The 17,927-nt window shown below is 42.0% G+C and overlaps 1 protein-coding gene across 1 annotated transcript; it reads right to left on the bottom strand.

Annotated features, from left to right (window-relative positions):
• Nucleotides 1-1,885: 1,885 nt before the first annotated feature.
• Nucleotides 1,886-17,067, bottom strand: LOC126772130 (tetratricopeptide repeat protein 7B). The gene is made up of 17 exons (XM_050492302.1): nt 16,821-17,067; nt 16,063-16,342; nt 15,236-15,350; nt 13,776-13,921; nt 13,600-13,705; nt 13,398-13,520; nt 13,097-13,294; nt 12,863-12,980; nt 12,667-12,788; nt 12,426-12,542; nt 11,965-12,318; nt 11,013-11,157; nt 10,728-10,875; nt 9,469-9,550; nt 9,219-9,324; nt 8,911-9,137; nt 1,886-8,745 (listed from the first exon to the last, which is right to left on the bottom strand). The coding sequence occupies exons 1-16, from the start codon at nt 16,945-16,947 to the stop codon at nt 8,917-8,919; spliced, it is 2,508 nt and encodes an 835-aa protein (XP_050348259.1). The 5' UTR covers nt 16,948-17,067; the 3' UTR covers nt 1,886-8,745; nt 8,911-8,916.
• Between the last annotated feature and the right edge of the window lie 860 nt (nt 17,068-17,927).

Genomic DNA, 17,927 nt, shown 5'->3' with positions numbered 1-17,927 from the left:
AAAATGACCAAGATGGCCTGAATTCTTAATAGTATATAACGCGATGTCACGTCAAGGCAAAATGACTATTACGTTTGATTCCTTTTTAGTCAGAAGTAATGTTGTTTCGTTAAATGCACGTATTAAGCGCATCGTAATTCTTCGGTCAAGGCATTTATAAGACACAGATTGTCGGCGTCTATATTTTAAGTTACCTGTCAACAATTGGGACTAAAAATTTTATAAGAGCGCTTATTATAAAGAGAAATGGTTTCAGAGATTATAATTTTAGATACTTTTTGCTTGAGTCATAAATTGTGACTTTTAGAAGGTCTTCTTATGATGAACTGGTGCTGCCTGCTCCAATAAGGCGTACCTTATCGCACACACATTATTTATGGTTGGTCATGCTTGAAAGATTGGACCGGAAAGAGACCAGGCGGAGGCGGTTTAACTTGCTTTCCGAAGCACTACAAGGAACTTTCCCTGATAGATCAATCGAATATCTTTGGGATTCGAGCCTCGGGCCTCGTGATCTGCAGCCGCAATTCTAGCAACTAGTATACGGTAGTTGAATTTTGATCATCACAAGCAAAAATACTATATTCCTTCGCACATATACGTATTATTTGCGAAGGCTAGAAAACGCTTCAATTTTTGTTATATCTGATTTATGATAATTATTTATCTTATAATAACGATTTTCAACATTACTTACTGCCAGTGGTCAGTATAAATATTATAGGTAAGGTCAATATAAATATTATATCACAACGTTTGTCGATGTCATCATAATAGTGTATTTATAGTCAAAATATAATTTACACCGTGAGAATCATTTTGGAACAATAGGGGGTTATATGGGACTTGCCAATGTCCAAGGCGCTGAGTGCGCTTCGAACATCGGAATACCCCCTAAAAAATCAGCAGCCTTTTCCGTCCAACGAGGAGCGCCGCGAGTTTGCTTACGCATGGTAACTTGAAAAGGATTCCGATATTATAAGAGAATTATTTACCTACATCAAGTTAAAAGTAATTTATTAATTTTATAAACTTAAATAAAACTCTCACAGACCAATTTTTTTATTGCAAGCAAGGCAACTCTAAAATGAGTATTCATAATTGCATTATTTTCACTACTACGCTTACGTCTCGTTTATCTGTCAATTCACTATACATGTATGTATTACTATTATACAAAGGCATCTAGCATATATACTTACTAATGTTTACTGCTTTAACATATCCTGTAACCAGTAACAGCCTGTGAATATCCCACTGCTGGGCTAAGGCCTCCTCTCCCTTTTTGAGAAGAAGGTTTTGGTACTTATTTTACCACGCTGCTATGCGGGTTGACGGAATACACATGTTACAGAATTTCAGTGAAATTAGACACATTCCGGTTACCTCACGATGTTTCCCTTCACCGTCAAGCACGAGATGAATTATAATCACAAATTAAGCGCATGAAATTCAGTGGTGCTTGCCCGAGTTTGAACACATGATCATCGGTTACGCTACAAACAGCTCCAAAAACGTTGCGTGATTTTGCGTTATTGTATAAAGACGAGAAGTTAAGTTAAGCTTCCAACATCAAGTTCCCTTCTCCGCAAAGTCAATTTCTTCCGCAGATATTTATAACTTTGCATATTAATAAATGTAAATAAAAATAATAACTAAGGTTTATTACTCAATAAACATATATATAGGACAATAAAGCGTGGAGTTATTATTATTCTTCCTTGATTGTTATGTAATATATATAATAAAAGAAATTTATTCCATTCACTCATATAAGTATGTAATACTACTTCTACTCGAATAATGTTTATTTTGATATGATTTCGAAGGGTGAGTGCAGTAGACTTTTTGAATCGAAGAGGTATATCGTAGAAATAAAACACAATTATATGTAACGTAATAATTACATATTATATGTTCAAACTTTATATGTACATCAACATCGAATGAGAAAACAACAGCTACAGATAGTGTACACAGGAAACAACAGGTTTAAACGTATAGATTATGTACAGAGGTGCACCCGAGTATAGATACAAATATTACATTGCTTATATTATAGTTACACGTGGCAACGACGTTATCCTGCATATATACTAACAGCACTTACGCAATGATAATACAGTAGATTAAATTATTTTATATATAAATATTTATAGTTAGACGAAAAAAATGGCAACATTAAAAAATGTCAGTGTTACCATTTTTTTGTAATGCATTCAGAATATTCTTCAGTTTGATTGTTTATTTTTTAAGATAATTTTCAAACTGGCATTTTAAGAACGAAATATATATAAATAAATATACTAATATATACATATTTATAATACAATTGTTTTCATGATAGGTAACTTATGTTAACATTACTGTCAATATTAGTAATATATGAATACGTCATATGTTATATCTCTATTTGACATTGCTATTGATGGACAGACAAATGTTTTCATTATTCGCAGGGTGACGGTTACGATTTTTTTTTTGTTATAATTAATCCATGGCAAGATTACAACTATGTATTAACCAAATAATTATGAACAATGACAATAGGTGATTAAGGCCATGAATTTTCATAACTAATGTGAAGAAATACACAATAATTTATATATATTATTTCTATTTAAAATATACTTTTATATTCAGATAAAAAATCATTCGAAAATTATTATCTTGCTGTAACGTGATTGTTTTTAATATCAACATAAGAAAACTTATGATATAAATACGACTAGGAATGTGCAACTTGTAATTTGGTTATTAAATATATCGATAACAATAAGCAAACAATAAATCGATCACTTTTATGAAAATATTACGAAATATTAATAAAATAAAAACTATGACAAGCATTAGTTACTTAAAAATAATTTACACCATCCTTATGCGAACGTAGAAATTTACAATGAAATATTACACGTTATTGGGCTCGCGCGCTGCGGAATCCGTGTCACGACAATGATGGTAATACAGGTAACTGACGTATGTCCGACTGTCCCGAAACGTTTTATGCGCAAACGGCTTTGTTTTATACTCGTGCTTTTTTGAGAAACTGTTTATAATTCACGTCGCTATATTATTTGTTGCCTAACGATTAAAATAAGGTTGCCGCTAATAGGTTTCTTAAATACTGCAAAAAATACATTGAATTTTTATTATTTTCGTGGTTATTTGTTATAATATTGGCCATAATAACGGTTGCAAAGATGTCTTGTAATAGACATATAGACTGACTGTGCAGGGTTAGTAAAGAGTACATTTAATGCATTGTCATTTTAGTAATTAGCATCGTACTTGCTTTAGTCTAATTACAACTTCATATAAATTGGCCACCCCCCACTCCCTTTTTTATAAACCGATTAAATCTAATTTCACAAACTCGTCACCAACCAAACCATTATAAACTATAACAATAAATAATTATTATTTATTGTTATTATTATTAATTAAGCAAAAAAAAATGTTATATGGTAACAATGGGAATGACCACAATATATTGTGTTGTCAGAATTTTAATCTAATCACAGATAGTTCAAATTTTACCTTCAAACAACTTTTGTATGAATATATAACTTAAATATGAATAAAAAAAATTGCATTCGATAGTTCAAGTGTTTCAATAGGTGTTGTGTGGACTGACGAAAAAATTTGATCTAGCTCAGTCAGTTGGGCAGAAGAGCAAAAACTGAGATGTCCTAGTGAATAAAACACCTCAATCATAAGTGAAAATCACTAACAATACGGGAACCAACCACCAGGCATTAATACCAACAGAGCTACGCGATATAAGTTCCAAACTATTTCCTTAAAAGGAGAGGAGACCTTGGCCCATCAATATGGTATTTACGGGCTCCACCTGTGACTTTAGGTCAGTTTTCAAATTTATTTTGAAAGTTAAATAATGGTTTGACCCATCAAACAATCAATCAATTTGACGTCAACATTATAATGATTGGCAATTACACGGTTATCTGATCTCATTTGATCAATATTGAGGACTTAATTGCAATTAACTGGGTATTTAAGATACCTTCCTTAACCACGAAACCATCAATTTTAACATTACACAATTAATCAAAATATCAATTGAAATTAATTAGTAATCGTTTATTTTGATGCAGGATTGAACATTTTATTGGTAATGATATGTGCCGCGTGGATCTCAATCCGTAGGTATCCTAAGAGAAACGACTCGGAATTTTGTTAAGCAAATCCATAAATCGAGCAAATTACACTTGATGGCCGAGGAAACCAAAAAATATATCAGAAGAATTTCCAGATTGGGAAGGTAAGGAGAGCTGCGTTATATTGCAATAAACCACGCCGAAGACGCCCATTACTCCAGGTATTGGTAATAAAGACTTCCACATTACCCAGTCCCCCATGGGTACCTTTCTCACCACTGCGGAAAAACAAGAGAGGCAGCCTAAAAATAAATGTAATAAAAGCAAACGAATGATGATGACAAATACAAGTTCAAAAGTTTCAGTAGGAGTAACTACTACCGAGATTATTGAAGGGTTTACTCAGAAAGGTCTACATTCCAAACAAATTTGGAGTCGTTTTATTGATCGTGTCAAATGACCATTCGAAAGAAAAAAGTTTATGCGTTTGCACGTTATTTCTTTTCAGTTCGAGATATCTCTTAGACGAAGAACTTCCGCCCAATTATTCGTCCAATGGCAGACAATTATCATCGTATTTTTTTAATTTAATTTACTGAAACAAATATATAACAATTATAGTTAGACATTTACTTCAAAATGTAATATATGAAACAATAATCATTTCGGTGATATATTTAAGGTCACAACCAAATCGTCTCATTACGATCATTGTTCAGATTATTGACAAAATTAAACAGCACCTTTGAATTATAATAAGTTAGGAAACCATATCGTTGCATTGAACCCATTAAACTATATCAACCAAATATCCATGTAAATATTCACACCCTTAACCGAGACAAATAGCCTCTGAATACTTCCACTACCCCTAACCGCAGGAAATGTTTAACTTATATAAGTACACGAAAATAATACAAATAAAAACGCCATAGTGACTTAAGTATCAAGAAATAATAAACAATTTAATATTTTTGGAGCAAGTTTTTTCTTCAAGCGAACTCTTGTTACATTCATAATGTTGTATATATTTGTGATTATAATAAACATAAATAATAAGCTCAATCTTCGAAACAGTTTTGTCCTCCCCAGTAGTTACTATTTATTGAAACTTAATTGTCACTTTGATATTTTTTATCGATACACTATCTCTTTGTCACAAGTCGTGGAACGCCCATTCACTATATACGCACAAAAATATCACCCTAAAAATGTTTTATCTGCAACAATTGCATTTTTATCTCGTACTATCAAGTATCTTGTAATATTCACGATATATTAAGGTTATATTTGAAGAAATGCAAAATTGCAATCATAATTTAGGCTCGTAAGAAAAAATATTGAAAAGATGATTCCTCGAATATTTTTCACGGGAATTATTTGTTCGCTAAATATAATATTTGTCCAGTTATCAAACCATGCCAAATATAAATACAATATAATACCACGATCCGATCAAAGTAAAGTCATCCTTAACTACACTACCATAAATCATACATTCCTTTACGCCGAGTCGTTGGACGGGACTGAGCGCAGACAGACCGTAGACATAAAAACCTCGACTATAGAAAGCTCGTGTCCGTCTGTTCGCCATCTCTTGGACCCATTGAAGTAAAATGTGTTACTACGAAATTTAAATATTTCTAAAAATTCATTAAAAATTGCTAGGAAAGACGACTGTCTGTCGATTAATAGAATAAAAATACATCTGAAGATTGTAGAGGTAAGTTAATCAAGATTTTTATTTCTCTCGTCAGCCTCATGAAGAGTCACCACGTCATACACTATGTTAGTCTTTGCGATCTTATTACCTTATAACTTAAATAAGCTATAGAATTATTACGTTTCAAACACAAACCTAAGGGGACGTACTCGCCGAACGCTTTCGCGTAGCAGAGTCCTAGTAATGTTTTAAATAAATTCTTAACAATAAATTAAATCGCCACGGTCATACATCCCCGTCCCACCCCCTTATTAAATTAATATAAAACACCAAAAATCTAATCACGTCCTCATTCAAAGGCGCCCAAACCGCTGATAACTTATTAAAATGAACACGTATATTAAAAATATTGCAATTCGAAACGTTAAAATTATTAAACATTATAATACACCGTAACAACATCGACATAAGGTTGAGTTTCGTAATTCATATATATATAAATTGCTTCGTCGTTAATATATCAGCATTGAATAAATCTAATTTACTAGACTAGTTAACAAACATCTCACTATACTCGTTTTAACTTGATATATTAAGACACGCCACGACACGACACGACACGACACGACACGACACTCACGACGCCAAGACATACGATAGAATTTATAAGATACAGTATTTACACTTTAAACGTTAACAGTATGATTTCGTATACTGTGCGGAAACTTCCATTATAAATAAAATAATTATTTATTAATATATATACGAAGGTCGCAACATGATCATTGTTCGATTATTGAGTTAAGGAAAAACTAATGAAACACCGATACAGTATCGAAGGGACGAATGCAGACGAAAGTATTCGAATAATTATATTTATAAGGTACCACTTGACATTTTAAATAATAAAAAAAGTAATTGTTCTTAGTGCAGTCGAACATTTATCCGAGTTGCGATCTTTTATTCGATTATTTAAAAATAAGTCATTAAGTAATCGATGTGTTCGATTGTTACATCCGCCATCTTTAATCCAAAGTAAAATGGCATCGGACAAAATTAATTATTAAGTAACATCAATTATTATCGTTTTGCCGAATGGAATCAATTCCGAGGCATTAAGTATCTAAATATCAGTCACGAGATTTCATAAAGTAGAAATACTTTAATAATATAGACATATAGACATCGCCAAACATTGCCTGATACGAGGATATGACTGGGGGCCAATTCTACCATTTAATAATGGTCACTTCGACCGAACTGCGACTAGATCGTTGTGTTAGTAGAATAGGAATACGTACTAGTAGTAGAATTGTGCCCCAGTTACTCCAGACGAATCGCCGGCCACTAAGTCGGACTGAAAATATTACACAAACAAGTCTCCTTGAATAATTTACTAACATATTGCCTAGCTCCGTTGTATTGTGTAATAAAAACGATGCAATAAATATGTTACGACTCACAATGTCGTATTGTTTTTTAGTTACGCTTGCTGTCCGCCCCGACTTCGTACGGATAAAATAAAGACTAGCCCAGGATATTTTATATAATAATAGTTATGGATGTAGGAAATCCAAAAAAAAATTAGGACAGTTAAAAAAACTGATTGACGGTAACAATGCCTCCTCCGAAGATCTAGTCGAAAAGAGAAGAGGGTTAAATTACAATATGAAATGTTACATCAAAATCAGGCAATCCATTTTAGGAGAAGAATTACGAATTGTATATATAAATATATCGATGGCGCGGACAAACGCCGGTGAGTTAGTAATTGCGGAACCGTTCACTATAACTTGCTACACAATTAAATAATTATAAGGAAGACGTAATCCGATTCTATATATAGACATCGATAATATTATGCACACACTTGACTCATTGAACGAGATCATCACGATGTCGTCCGATGACTACGAGGTCGCCGGCGAGTCGTCATTTATGTGTTTACACTGGCATTATTTTAAAACAAATTTTACGATTATGACTTTTGTCGAATTTAAATATATTTTATATGACGTCACAGACTCGAAATGGCCTTATGCTAGACGTTGCTAGAAATTTTGTAACAATATTTCATGCGGAGATACTTTAGAATTTTCTAAATATATCAATATTAATAATAAGGAAACTTGCAAATTTTCTTAATTTAATACACAAACATGAACCTTATTGTCATAGAAATAAAGTTTATATTTTTAATGTTTTAAACATATTTAAACGTTGAATAACTATATATATACAAGAGTAAGACATTGATTATTTATTATTCTCAATGAGATTATAAGCCGGATACAACTAACTGAAATAACATACTTATTAAGGAAAATATTATTTGGCGCAATTTATTGTGGATAGATTTTGTGCTCGCGTGAAAAATAAGCTGTAAGCCAAAATTAAGTTATCTGGTGAATATTTACTTTGATTTTATTTATTAATAGCGGTAGCCGTCTAGTGGTAGGCTTACCTATGTCTTCCTACCACCACATACCACATCAGATACTACTTGTATTTCTAAGAGAATTTAACGACACAAACATTTATTGGCTAAAAAGGAAGACATATTTAAAAAAGTTATTTTTTTATGACATTAACAATTCAATAAACAGTAACGATTTTGAAAATTTAAAGTTTATGATTTGGGAAATGTCTTAGCAGTTCAGTGTGGGAGGCGATACATATCGTAGCATTCGCGTTATATTAAGTATCAATGTCGCACACTAAGTAATAACACATATATAATATTACATACATTGATACAACACAGCGGACTCGTTGCCAAGTCAATGGACTTAGTACCAAAAGTACACCGTGCTGCGTGCTGGTAAAGCACTCGTATTATAATTTGATCACCTCGGCAATTACAGTATATCTTATAAACATATTTCGTGCTCCCGACTCGGAGCGCGCGCGGGAGATATCTGGCAGTTGAATCACTCGCATCTAGCGCAATCGCGTAAGATCCTGGAATCGAATTAAGTCATGAGCGGTTTGATCTCTACAAGAGTACGATTTCACGAAAACGGGGTCGGTCCTTCGAGCCGGACTTCGGAAACTGATTACTCCGTTTAGGACTTCAACGGAGCACGGACAACTGACGGACACAAACATATGATGTAAAACACCGACCGCGGCTCAGAGCGGCAGGTGCGCGGCGGGCGGCGCGGCGAGCGGCAGCAGCGGGTGCAGCGCCAGCGCCGCGGCGGCCGCGTCGGCGGCGGCGCCCGGCTCGCCCAGCGCCGCCAGCACGAGCGCCAGCCGCCGCCACGTGTCGGCGCGCGACGGCTGCAGCGCGCCCGCCTCGCGCAGCGTGCGCTCCGCCAGCCGCAGCCAGCCCAGCGAGTAGTACGTGGCGCCTGCCGACACGGTTTCTTTTAGTTAGTGCGCATCCTCGGGGGCGATCGATCGAAACGCGTGTGCGGGGCGAGGGTACCGACCGAGCTGAATGATGCTGTCGAGGTGTGTGGGGTGGATGGCGAGCGCGTTCTGGAAGCACGTCCGCGCCTCGCCCCACTCCGCACTCGCCGCGTGCACGAGCCCGCGCTGCGGGACCGGCCCGAGTGTTACATATGAATAAAAATACCCAGGTAAGTTGCAAGCTAAACATTTCACAGGGCAAATGCGGACCACATAGCTAAAACGTAATCCAGTGCAACAGTGTAGCTCATTGCATAAATATACACTCACCGTGTAAAACACGTGGTGACTGAACGGCGTGAGTGCCGCAGCTTCCGACACGCACCCCGTCGCCGCGCTCACTCGTCCTAACCTACGAATAAAAATCACAGTAAGAACACTCAATTAAACTATAAAATGCTTTACTACAATCTTTTAACACAGCTTTACAAATTATATCTTTCGTCGTATCAAATTTAATTATATTGTATTATTAATGTTAAGTGACAGCGCGCGCTCCATGCGGTGCGCGCCCGTGTGTGTGCGTGTGTGCGCGTGTGCGCGTGTGTCACCTGAGGCAGAGGTCGGCCAGCAGCAGCCAGGCCTGCGCGCGGTGCTCGGCGAGCGGGGAGCGCGCGCGCGGCGCGGACTGCGACGACGCGCCCTCCGACAGCGCGCGCTCCATGCGGTGCGCGCCCGTGTGTGTGCGTGTGTGCGCGTGTGCGCGTGTGTCACCTGAGGCAGAGGTCGGCCAGCAGCAGCCAGGCCTGCGCGCGGTGCTCGGCGAGCGGGGAGCGCGCGCGCGGCGCGGACTGCGACGACGCGCCCTCCGACAGCGCGCGCTCCATGCGGTGCGCGCCCGTGTGTGTGCGTGTGTGCGCGTGTGCGCGTGTGTCACCTGAGGCAGAGGTCGGCCAGCAGCAGCCAGGCCTGCGCGCGGTGCTCGGCGAGCGGGGAGCGCGCGCGCGGCGCGGACTGCGACGACGCGCCCTCCGACAGCGCGCGCTCCATGCGGTGCGCGCCCGTGTGTGTGCGTGTGTGCGCGTGTGCGCGTGTGTCACCTGAGGCAGAGGTCGGCCAGCAGCAGCCAGGCCTGCGCGCGGTGCTCGGCGAGCGGGGAGCGCGCGCGCGGCGCGGACTGCGACGACGCGCCCTCCGACAGCGCGCGCTCCATGCGGTGCGCGCCCGTGTGTGTGCGTGTGTGCGCGTGTGCGCGTGTGTCACCTGAGGCAGAGGTCGGCCAGCAGCAGCCAGGCCTGCGCGCGGTGCTCGGCGAGCGGGGAGCGCGCGCGCGGCGCGGACTGCGACGACGCGCCCTCCGACAGCGCGCGCTCCATGCGGTGCGCGCCCGTGTGTGTGCGTGTGTGCGCGTGTGCGCGTGTGTCACCTGAGGCAGAGGTCGGCCAGCAGCAGCCAGGCCTGCGCGCGGTGCTCGGCGAGCGGGGAGCGCGCGCGCGGCGCGGACTGCGACGACGCGCCCTCCGACAGCGCGCGCTCCATGCGGTGCGCGCCCGTGTGTGTGCGTGTGTGCGCGTGTGCGCGTGTGTCACCTGAGGCAGAGGTCGGCCAGCAGCAGCCAGGCCTGCGCGCGGTGCTCGGCGAGCGGGGAGCGCGCGCGCGGCGCGGACTGCGACGACGCGCCCTCCGACAGCGCGCGCTCCATGCGGTACGCGCCCGCCGACCCCGCGCGGATGGACGCTGTCAAAATTTTAAAAAAAATTGTAAATATTTTTATGGACGATTGGGTAGTTCGTCATGATGATTTTTATTCGCGGATTTAGATGGAGAAGTTGAATTAAACTATTTTATTGGCAATTTCAACAGCAAATTCTTACCGGCGTCTCTGTTACTGTGAGTGTCGTCGTGCTGCGAGTCGGACAGCGCGTCGAGCTCGGCGTACCCGTTCGTGTGCTCCACGTCCACCTCGCACTCCGCGCCGTTCAAGAGTTTCAGGAGCTCCTTGCCGGTAGCGAGAGCTGCCTGAAACAGAGGCCCCGTACACTAGAGGCCGCGCGGCGCCTACTCGACGACTACTATTTACTCATTACGACTAGCTTGCAATTTAACGCCACACGACATTACAATATAATCAATATATATGGAATATTAATATTACATCTAATAATGCGGTCACCACGCGATGGGACCGGGTAGGTCGGGGTAGTACCTCGCCGCTCCGACGAGTCACCTTCCGACTTACACAGGTAATGACCGGTCACGGTTGTTTCGGAGAATACCTGTGTAAGATCGGACGCGAATCGACGGCGATGTGCCACCACTGTGGATGGCGTGCCCCGCTTGGAATGCGGAGAGAGATCCTGGTCCATGAAGTCGGACAAGACCTGTCTCTACGAGCAGTCGTGTCGGCAATACTCCGCAGAGAATCGGCGTGGAGGGTCGTAGCCTCCTTCTGTGAGACCGTCATGGTCCAGAAGGAGACGACGTCGGCGTCGTCTTGGAACTTCCACAGCCCCAAAGCCCGGGGCGTAAGATAGGGCGTAACCCTGGGGCAGCGCGTGCGGAAGGTGGGGGCATCGCGTGTCCTATTTCAGACGACCCTGAAGAGGACGGCAGCCGGGATGACCCCGCGCTGCCTTACGCACTCGCGAGGAGTACAGGAGAGGGGAATCTTCGCCCCCCGAGGAGAGCTCCACTGAGCCACGAGCGGAGCACAGCACGGGAGAGGCCGCGGATGCGTTATATTAACACGACCCCGCAGCCTCTCCGATCCGTGCCGAGGGCGGCCATCGCAGTGATTTTAGATTCCACTGCGTGAAAAAAGAGTACCTCGCCGCTCTCCCACACGAGCTGCAGCGCGGCGAGCGCGGCGAGCGGCCAGTCGGCGGCGGGGTAGTGGTGGTGCGCCAGGCGCGCGGCGGCCAGCGCGCGCGGGCCGCGCACGCCGGCGCACGCGGCGCCCCACAGCGCGGCCGCCAGGCGCAGCCCGCCGCCGCACTCGCCGCGCGCCCGCAGGCACGCGCGCGTCGCGTCCATGGCCTCGTTCAGCTGGCCCAGCTGGATGTACTGCAGCGCCAGGTGGTAGAACGCCAGGTGGTCGTTGTCGTCCAGCTCCACCGCCTTCAGCAGCATCCTCAGGCCGGTTTCGTTGTCCGCCTCCTTCTCGATGCGGGAGTTACTCTTCTGGAAGGGGAGACGATTTCTGATCACGTATCGCGGCGTTCCGTCTGGACCGGTCTTTTGCTCGATCCTTCGATGGAGCGCCTCGCCCCGCTCGTCGGCGAGCTCACCTGCGCCTTCGACTGTCGTCCGATCCCGCAGTAGAGGTAGCAGCGCGCCAGCAACGGGCCGCCCCGGGCCTCCTCTATCGCCAGCGCCTCCTCCGCCAGCTCGATGCCCTCCTCTATCTACGCGAGACGAAAACGATCGATCGGCATTATAATTTTGTAAACACGCTGCGTGCTAGCTTGACCGGTATGACATCTATATGTGGCGTAAGTTTAATATAAATTATTATACGAGGGCGCTCACCCATCCGGCGCGGTAGGCCGTGCTGGCGGCCAGCAGGCGCGGCGCGGCGTCGGCGCGCAGCAGCGGCGCCGCCCGCCGGCACACGCACAGCGCGCGCACGCTGGCGCTCCACGCCGCGCTGCCTGGGGGGGGCACCGCTATAGCACACGGGGTACGGGGTCGTCGCTATCGACTGAGCGAGCGTGCTGACAGTTACCAGGTAGAGGAGGCGAGGGGGGCGCGGGGGTGGCGCGGGCGGCCGCCACCGTCGCCAACGCGCGCTGCCGCCAGATGTGCGCGCACCCGAACGAAAACTTCATCGCGCGTTCCAGTGACTGCAAAGGAACAGGGTTGGACTCGGTGGGAGCGTAAATTACTTATACAACTATTATTGGATTTATTATATATAATGTGCCGACGCGCCAGCCGTGGCACGCAGTGTGGCACTCACCTCGATGACGAGCGCCAGCTGCCCCCAGCGCACGGCTGCCAGCGCCAGCAGGTCGGCCACGGCCATTGCGTTGAGCAGCGAGTGGTCCCGCGCGGCCGAGAACTCGCTGCTCTGCGACAGCACGGCGTCGCGCACCGCCATGGCCTCGCCCAGCAGCAGCAGCAGCAGCACCTCCTCGAACTCGTTGCGCGGCACGAACTACGACACAGGCGCACGGCTCACACACGTGTTCCTTATAAAGATAAACCCTCTCTTCCGTCCGACGGATCGACGAAATGTTCTCGACTCGTGTGTCAGGTACCTGATTAATTGCAGCGTATTTCTTCGGCTTCCACGGTCCCTCCGACACATATTCCTCCCTACGCCTCGTGAGCGTGCCCTGCAACTGCGTGGGAGCTGTCACCTTCCGCGGTGCTTTATACACCTAGATTAACATCAATAAATATGTAATCTCGGAGGGAGTCGGGGCACACTCTGAGTAAAACATTTGTACAGTGCGCTACCTGTCCCGTGACGCCCCTCATGAGCACCTCGGCGAGTTGCCGGGCGAGCGTGAGGCGCAGGGCTTGCGTCGACACCGACTCGACGGCCGTTAGCATCTCGCGATACCTGTTCGAGTGAGACTGATATAACAATTGTAACGTGTGACAAGCGCGCGAGAAGCGGCCCGTGTGTGCACCTGTCGATGGCGGCGTGCAGGCGGCCGGCGCGGATGTGCAGCAGCGGCGCGCGCTGCAGCGCCGTCTCCAGCGTGGCGCCGGCGCAGCGCGCGCAGCGCTGCAGGTACAGCAGGCTCAGCTCCGACGACACCTCGAAGCTGCGGATCTGGGGACGCCATGTGAACGGGGATTTATTTCATTTAGGAACGGAACTGTTTTGTATTCGCCGAGTAGTTTCTATGCGATATTCGGTATTCCGAGTTCTCAGTTAAACTGTCAATATCTTTAGATTAATGCCCGATTTCTGAGGTACTTTTATCGTTTATTTAGTCGTAAAGGCTGTGCGATAACTGCGATAACTTTTGAAATTGAATTTCCGCGCATTACAATGTAGAATAACCTCGAAGCGACGTCCGTTACTATTTAAGAAGGCAGCTATCAGCTTCATAGTTATTGAACAGCTACTTGTGTTTCAGAAACGCAGCAACAATTGCCGGACGTTTATACCTTAATTAAGCAGTAAATAACATCTAGTGACAGTCTGGGGTAGCCACTAGACCAAAGAAGCAAACAAAAAGATAAGCCAGCGATAGAGATACCTTAGGAATGTGACATAAGCTCTTTATACATTCAAAACGAATTCTTTCAGTAAGAGTCGATCATGTATGATTGATACTTATTTCTATATCAAATTTAATACTTAAGTAAGTATAAGAGTACCACCTGGTCTGTAACAGGAGGAGGAGGTTAACATGTTTTCCACCACACTACTCTAATGCGGATTGGTGGATACATATGTGACAAATTTTTCATCCAACACTTGCAGATCTTCTCACAATATTTTCAAGATGAGTTATCTTTCTTTTGGCCATTCTCAAAAAAAAAACGTATACGGTGGCTGGGACACGTGCATCGAATGGAGCAGACTCGTCTTCCAAGGCAAATACTACTGGGAGAGGTTGTGGATGCAAAGAGGTCTGTTGGGCGGCCTATGCTCCGTACAAAGATTGCGCTAAGCGTGATATGGTTGCGTTTAACATCCCTAGCAATCGATGGGAGGAACTGACCGTGCCAAGTGGCGACGCCTTATTCACGAAGGTCAATCAAAGCATGACAATGCCTGGTTTAAATTACTAAAAGAAAAACGCACTAGGCGTCATGAGCGGGCTTCAAACCCCGCCCATCTGGGGGCGCATACACTTGTCGGAAGTGCGGCCGAAGGATCCTCTCTCGCATTGGTCTTTTCAGTCATGAACGCAAGTGCCTTCGCGATGTCGCTTAAATCATCTGTCAGTGATATATGTATATATATATATATATCTTTTGTGTCTGAGGCGTGTTCTGTCTGTTATTGGTGGTTTATCTATTCAATACCCATTTGCCAAGTTATCTACTAAAAAAAACTTTATTGAAACTATAAGCTTATACTTACTGTGTATCAAAACTATAGTAAAACAAATTATTTGATAATACATCTTACCATCTCAGATTCTCTCTCTGCTTGTTTGTATCGACTTGTCGAACTTGGTAATGCAGTTTGTTCTAAGCACAAACCCTTGATGGCGTATGATTCAGCTACTATACGGAGACTTCGCCTGTAACAGAGTTAATATCTGTTTAGCATATTCATTTAATTCTTGTTCAAATTTTAGTAGTTCAACACCATTTTTTATGTTAGTAAATTTACTTTTTTTTAAATTAGGTTAACTTATTTTTCATATGTGAAAACACAGGATATTAACTTTAACCTAACCTAATATAAAAGTTTGTAAATTAATGACGATGCCGGTTGGCGTGCTTGGTAGATACTTGCCTTTTCACGCCAAAGGTTGTGGGTTCGATTCCCACCCAGGACAGACATTTGTGTGCATGAACATGTCTGTTTGTCTTGAGTCTGGGTGTAATTTTCTATATAATTATGTATTTACAAAAGAAAAGTAGTATATCAGTTGTCTGGTTCCCATAGCACAAGCTTTGTACAAGCTTAATTTGGGATCAGATGGCTGTGTGTGAAAAAAAAAGAAAAAAAAATGGCATTTAATGGTTTTTTGCAAATTAAGTGACCCATACATATTTTTTGCTACTGTTAACAATCTCGCTAAGTTAAGTAAATTAACAGTATTTGCAATGTTCTAGAGACATATTATATAACATATATTATATTTCATTATATAATTAGGCTGGCAACTAGGTAATGACCCCATAAAGTTGCCATTATGAGCCCAAATGTACATTGGAAAATAAAGATATGTGAAAGAAAAAGTTAATCACAATGGGTAGAAAAATATAATTTAATTATATACTAACACAGGCAACTCCTTCTCCGTCAAGGTACTCAGTTCAGCCAGTTTATAGTGTTTTAAGGCATCGTCATAAGCTCCACAGGCATAATTTAACTTCCCTAATAATAAATGGGAATCAAGAGCTACACCAGCCTTCTTCCCTGCCTCATCTGTAGCCAGTGTCAGGTAGCCACGAGCCTCTGAGAGCTCTCGTTGAGCCCTTTCAACGTTCTCCTTGATGGGTGCCCACTCATCAAGATAGGCTTCCAACTTTCCCTCTCCAATGAGAAAATGTGCAAGACTTTCTGAAATCATTTGAAATTACATAATTTAAACAATGTTAGTTTATATTAAAATTAAAACTTTTCCCATTGAAATCTAGACTTATGAAAGGATTTACTTGTTTTAAAGTATATCTTAGAAATGCTAAAATATCATTGTCATTTGAAGGTAATTTACACTTGTAAGTATATATGTGATTTTTGATTAGACATAAGTAAAGGAAAAAATAATAACAGTTTAAATAGTGACTAGTGATTACTTTAATTGTATTATAAAATATTTATGTATATGATAAGACACTTGTCGGGATGAATCATTGTATGATAAACAAACCTATCAAATAATAATAACAAAAAACTCTACTTAACTCATAGTAAATATTGCAAGTATTAGTTTAACAACAGTCAGAACAACCGATATAATATTTATAATTCTGAATTAATCTAAAAGTTACTTCCGTTTTTAATAATAAAAAAGGTATTAAATACAAATGCTGTTCACCATGTTGTGGTGACCTGGCCTTGAGCTGCTGAGCCAACTCCACAGCCTTCTTCCAATTAGACTCCTCCCGACTTTTTTCAATTTCAGTCTCGTAACTTCGTACTGCATTTTTACTTCTCGATGTCATTTTAACACGAGTAAGTCAGTCAATTGTCACAGCATCGATTTCGCGTGTATCACTTCACTCGGACATTGCAAAACCCTCACAAATTGCGAGAAACCACAGTAATTGAAGGCCAAATCTGACACATGATGACATCGGGTGTGAATTGCACGTTCTGTTTTACGTAAAGCAACAATCCAAAGGAATCATTTGTAAATACAAAATATGAAAATGAAAGAACTTTCTCTTCAATAATAAATTTATCTAAAATATTCAATTTGCATTTACGTTTGATCCAAGTATTCTTTAAGAAAAGTTTTAAATTACGATTTAAGCATCAAAATGCTTCATAAATGCTTATCAACATAATGCTGCAAATAAGTTTAAAAACTGCCGCTAGATGGAGCTATCTGCAAAAATTTTAAGTCTATTGTTAGTTTAATTTAATACAAAACACAAATTTATACCTTTTTCACGCACAACAAATTCTTCTTTTACCGTAAGTTATCGACAACCTGGCTTTTAAGGTTTGAGTTTTAAGGGATAGCTATACAAAACTTGCATATATATATATATATATGCAAGTTTTGTATATATATATATATATATATAATATTTATATATATATATATATATATATATATATATATAATATTTATTTATTAATTTAAAAACTTTTTGCCCACCACATTGAGTAGCATGACAAAATGCGGATTTAATGCCTACTTTTTTATGCTTTTTTTTTTTATGGATTTTATGCTCTACCAGTCAACCTTTAGGCTAAGCGGAAATTCGTGAAGGCGGTAATATATATAATATATATAAGTATATATATTTTTAGACTGATCAGTCTAAAAATAGGTCTCAATGAAATATTACAGAACATCTAAAAGAACTTAAGAAAAGGCATTTAGTAAAATACGTATATTCCAGATCATATAATACTATACTGTTTATAATGAAGGCAGATGCTAAGGTATCGCTTATCACGATAGTGATTGACA

The sequence above is a fragment of the Nymphalis io genome, chromosome 12, assembly GCF_905147045.1.
Source record: "Nymphalis io chromosome 12, ilAglIoxx1.1, whole genome shotgun sequence".
In the NCBI taxonomy this organism is placed as follows: Eukaryota; Metazoa; Arthropoda; class Insecta; order Lepidoptera; family Nymphalidae; genus Nymphalis; species Nymphalis io.
The sequence above is the reverse complement of the archived record's forward strand: the minus strand, read 5'-3'. Positions and strand labels throughout refer to the sequence as shown.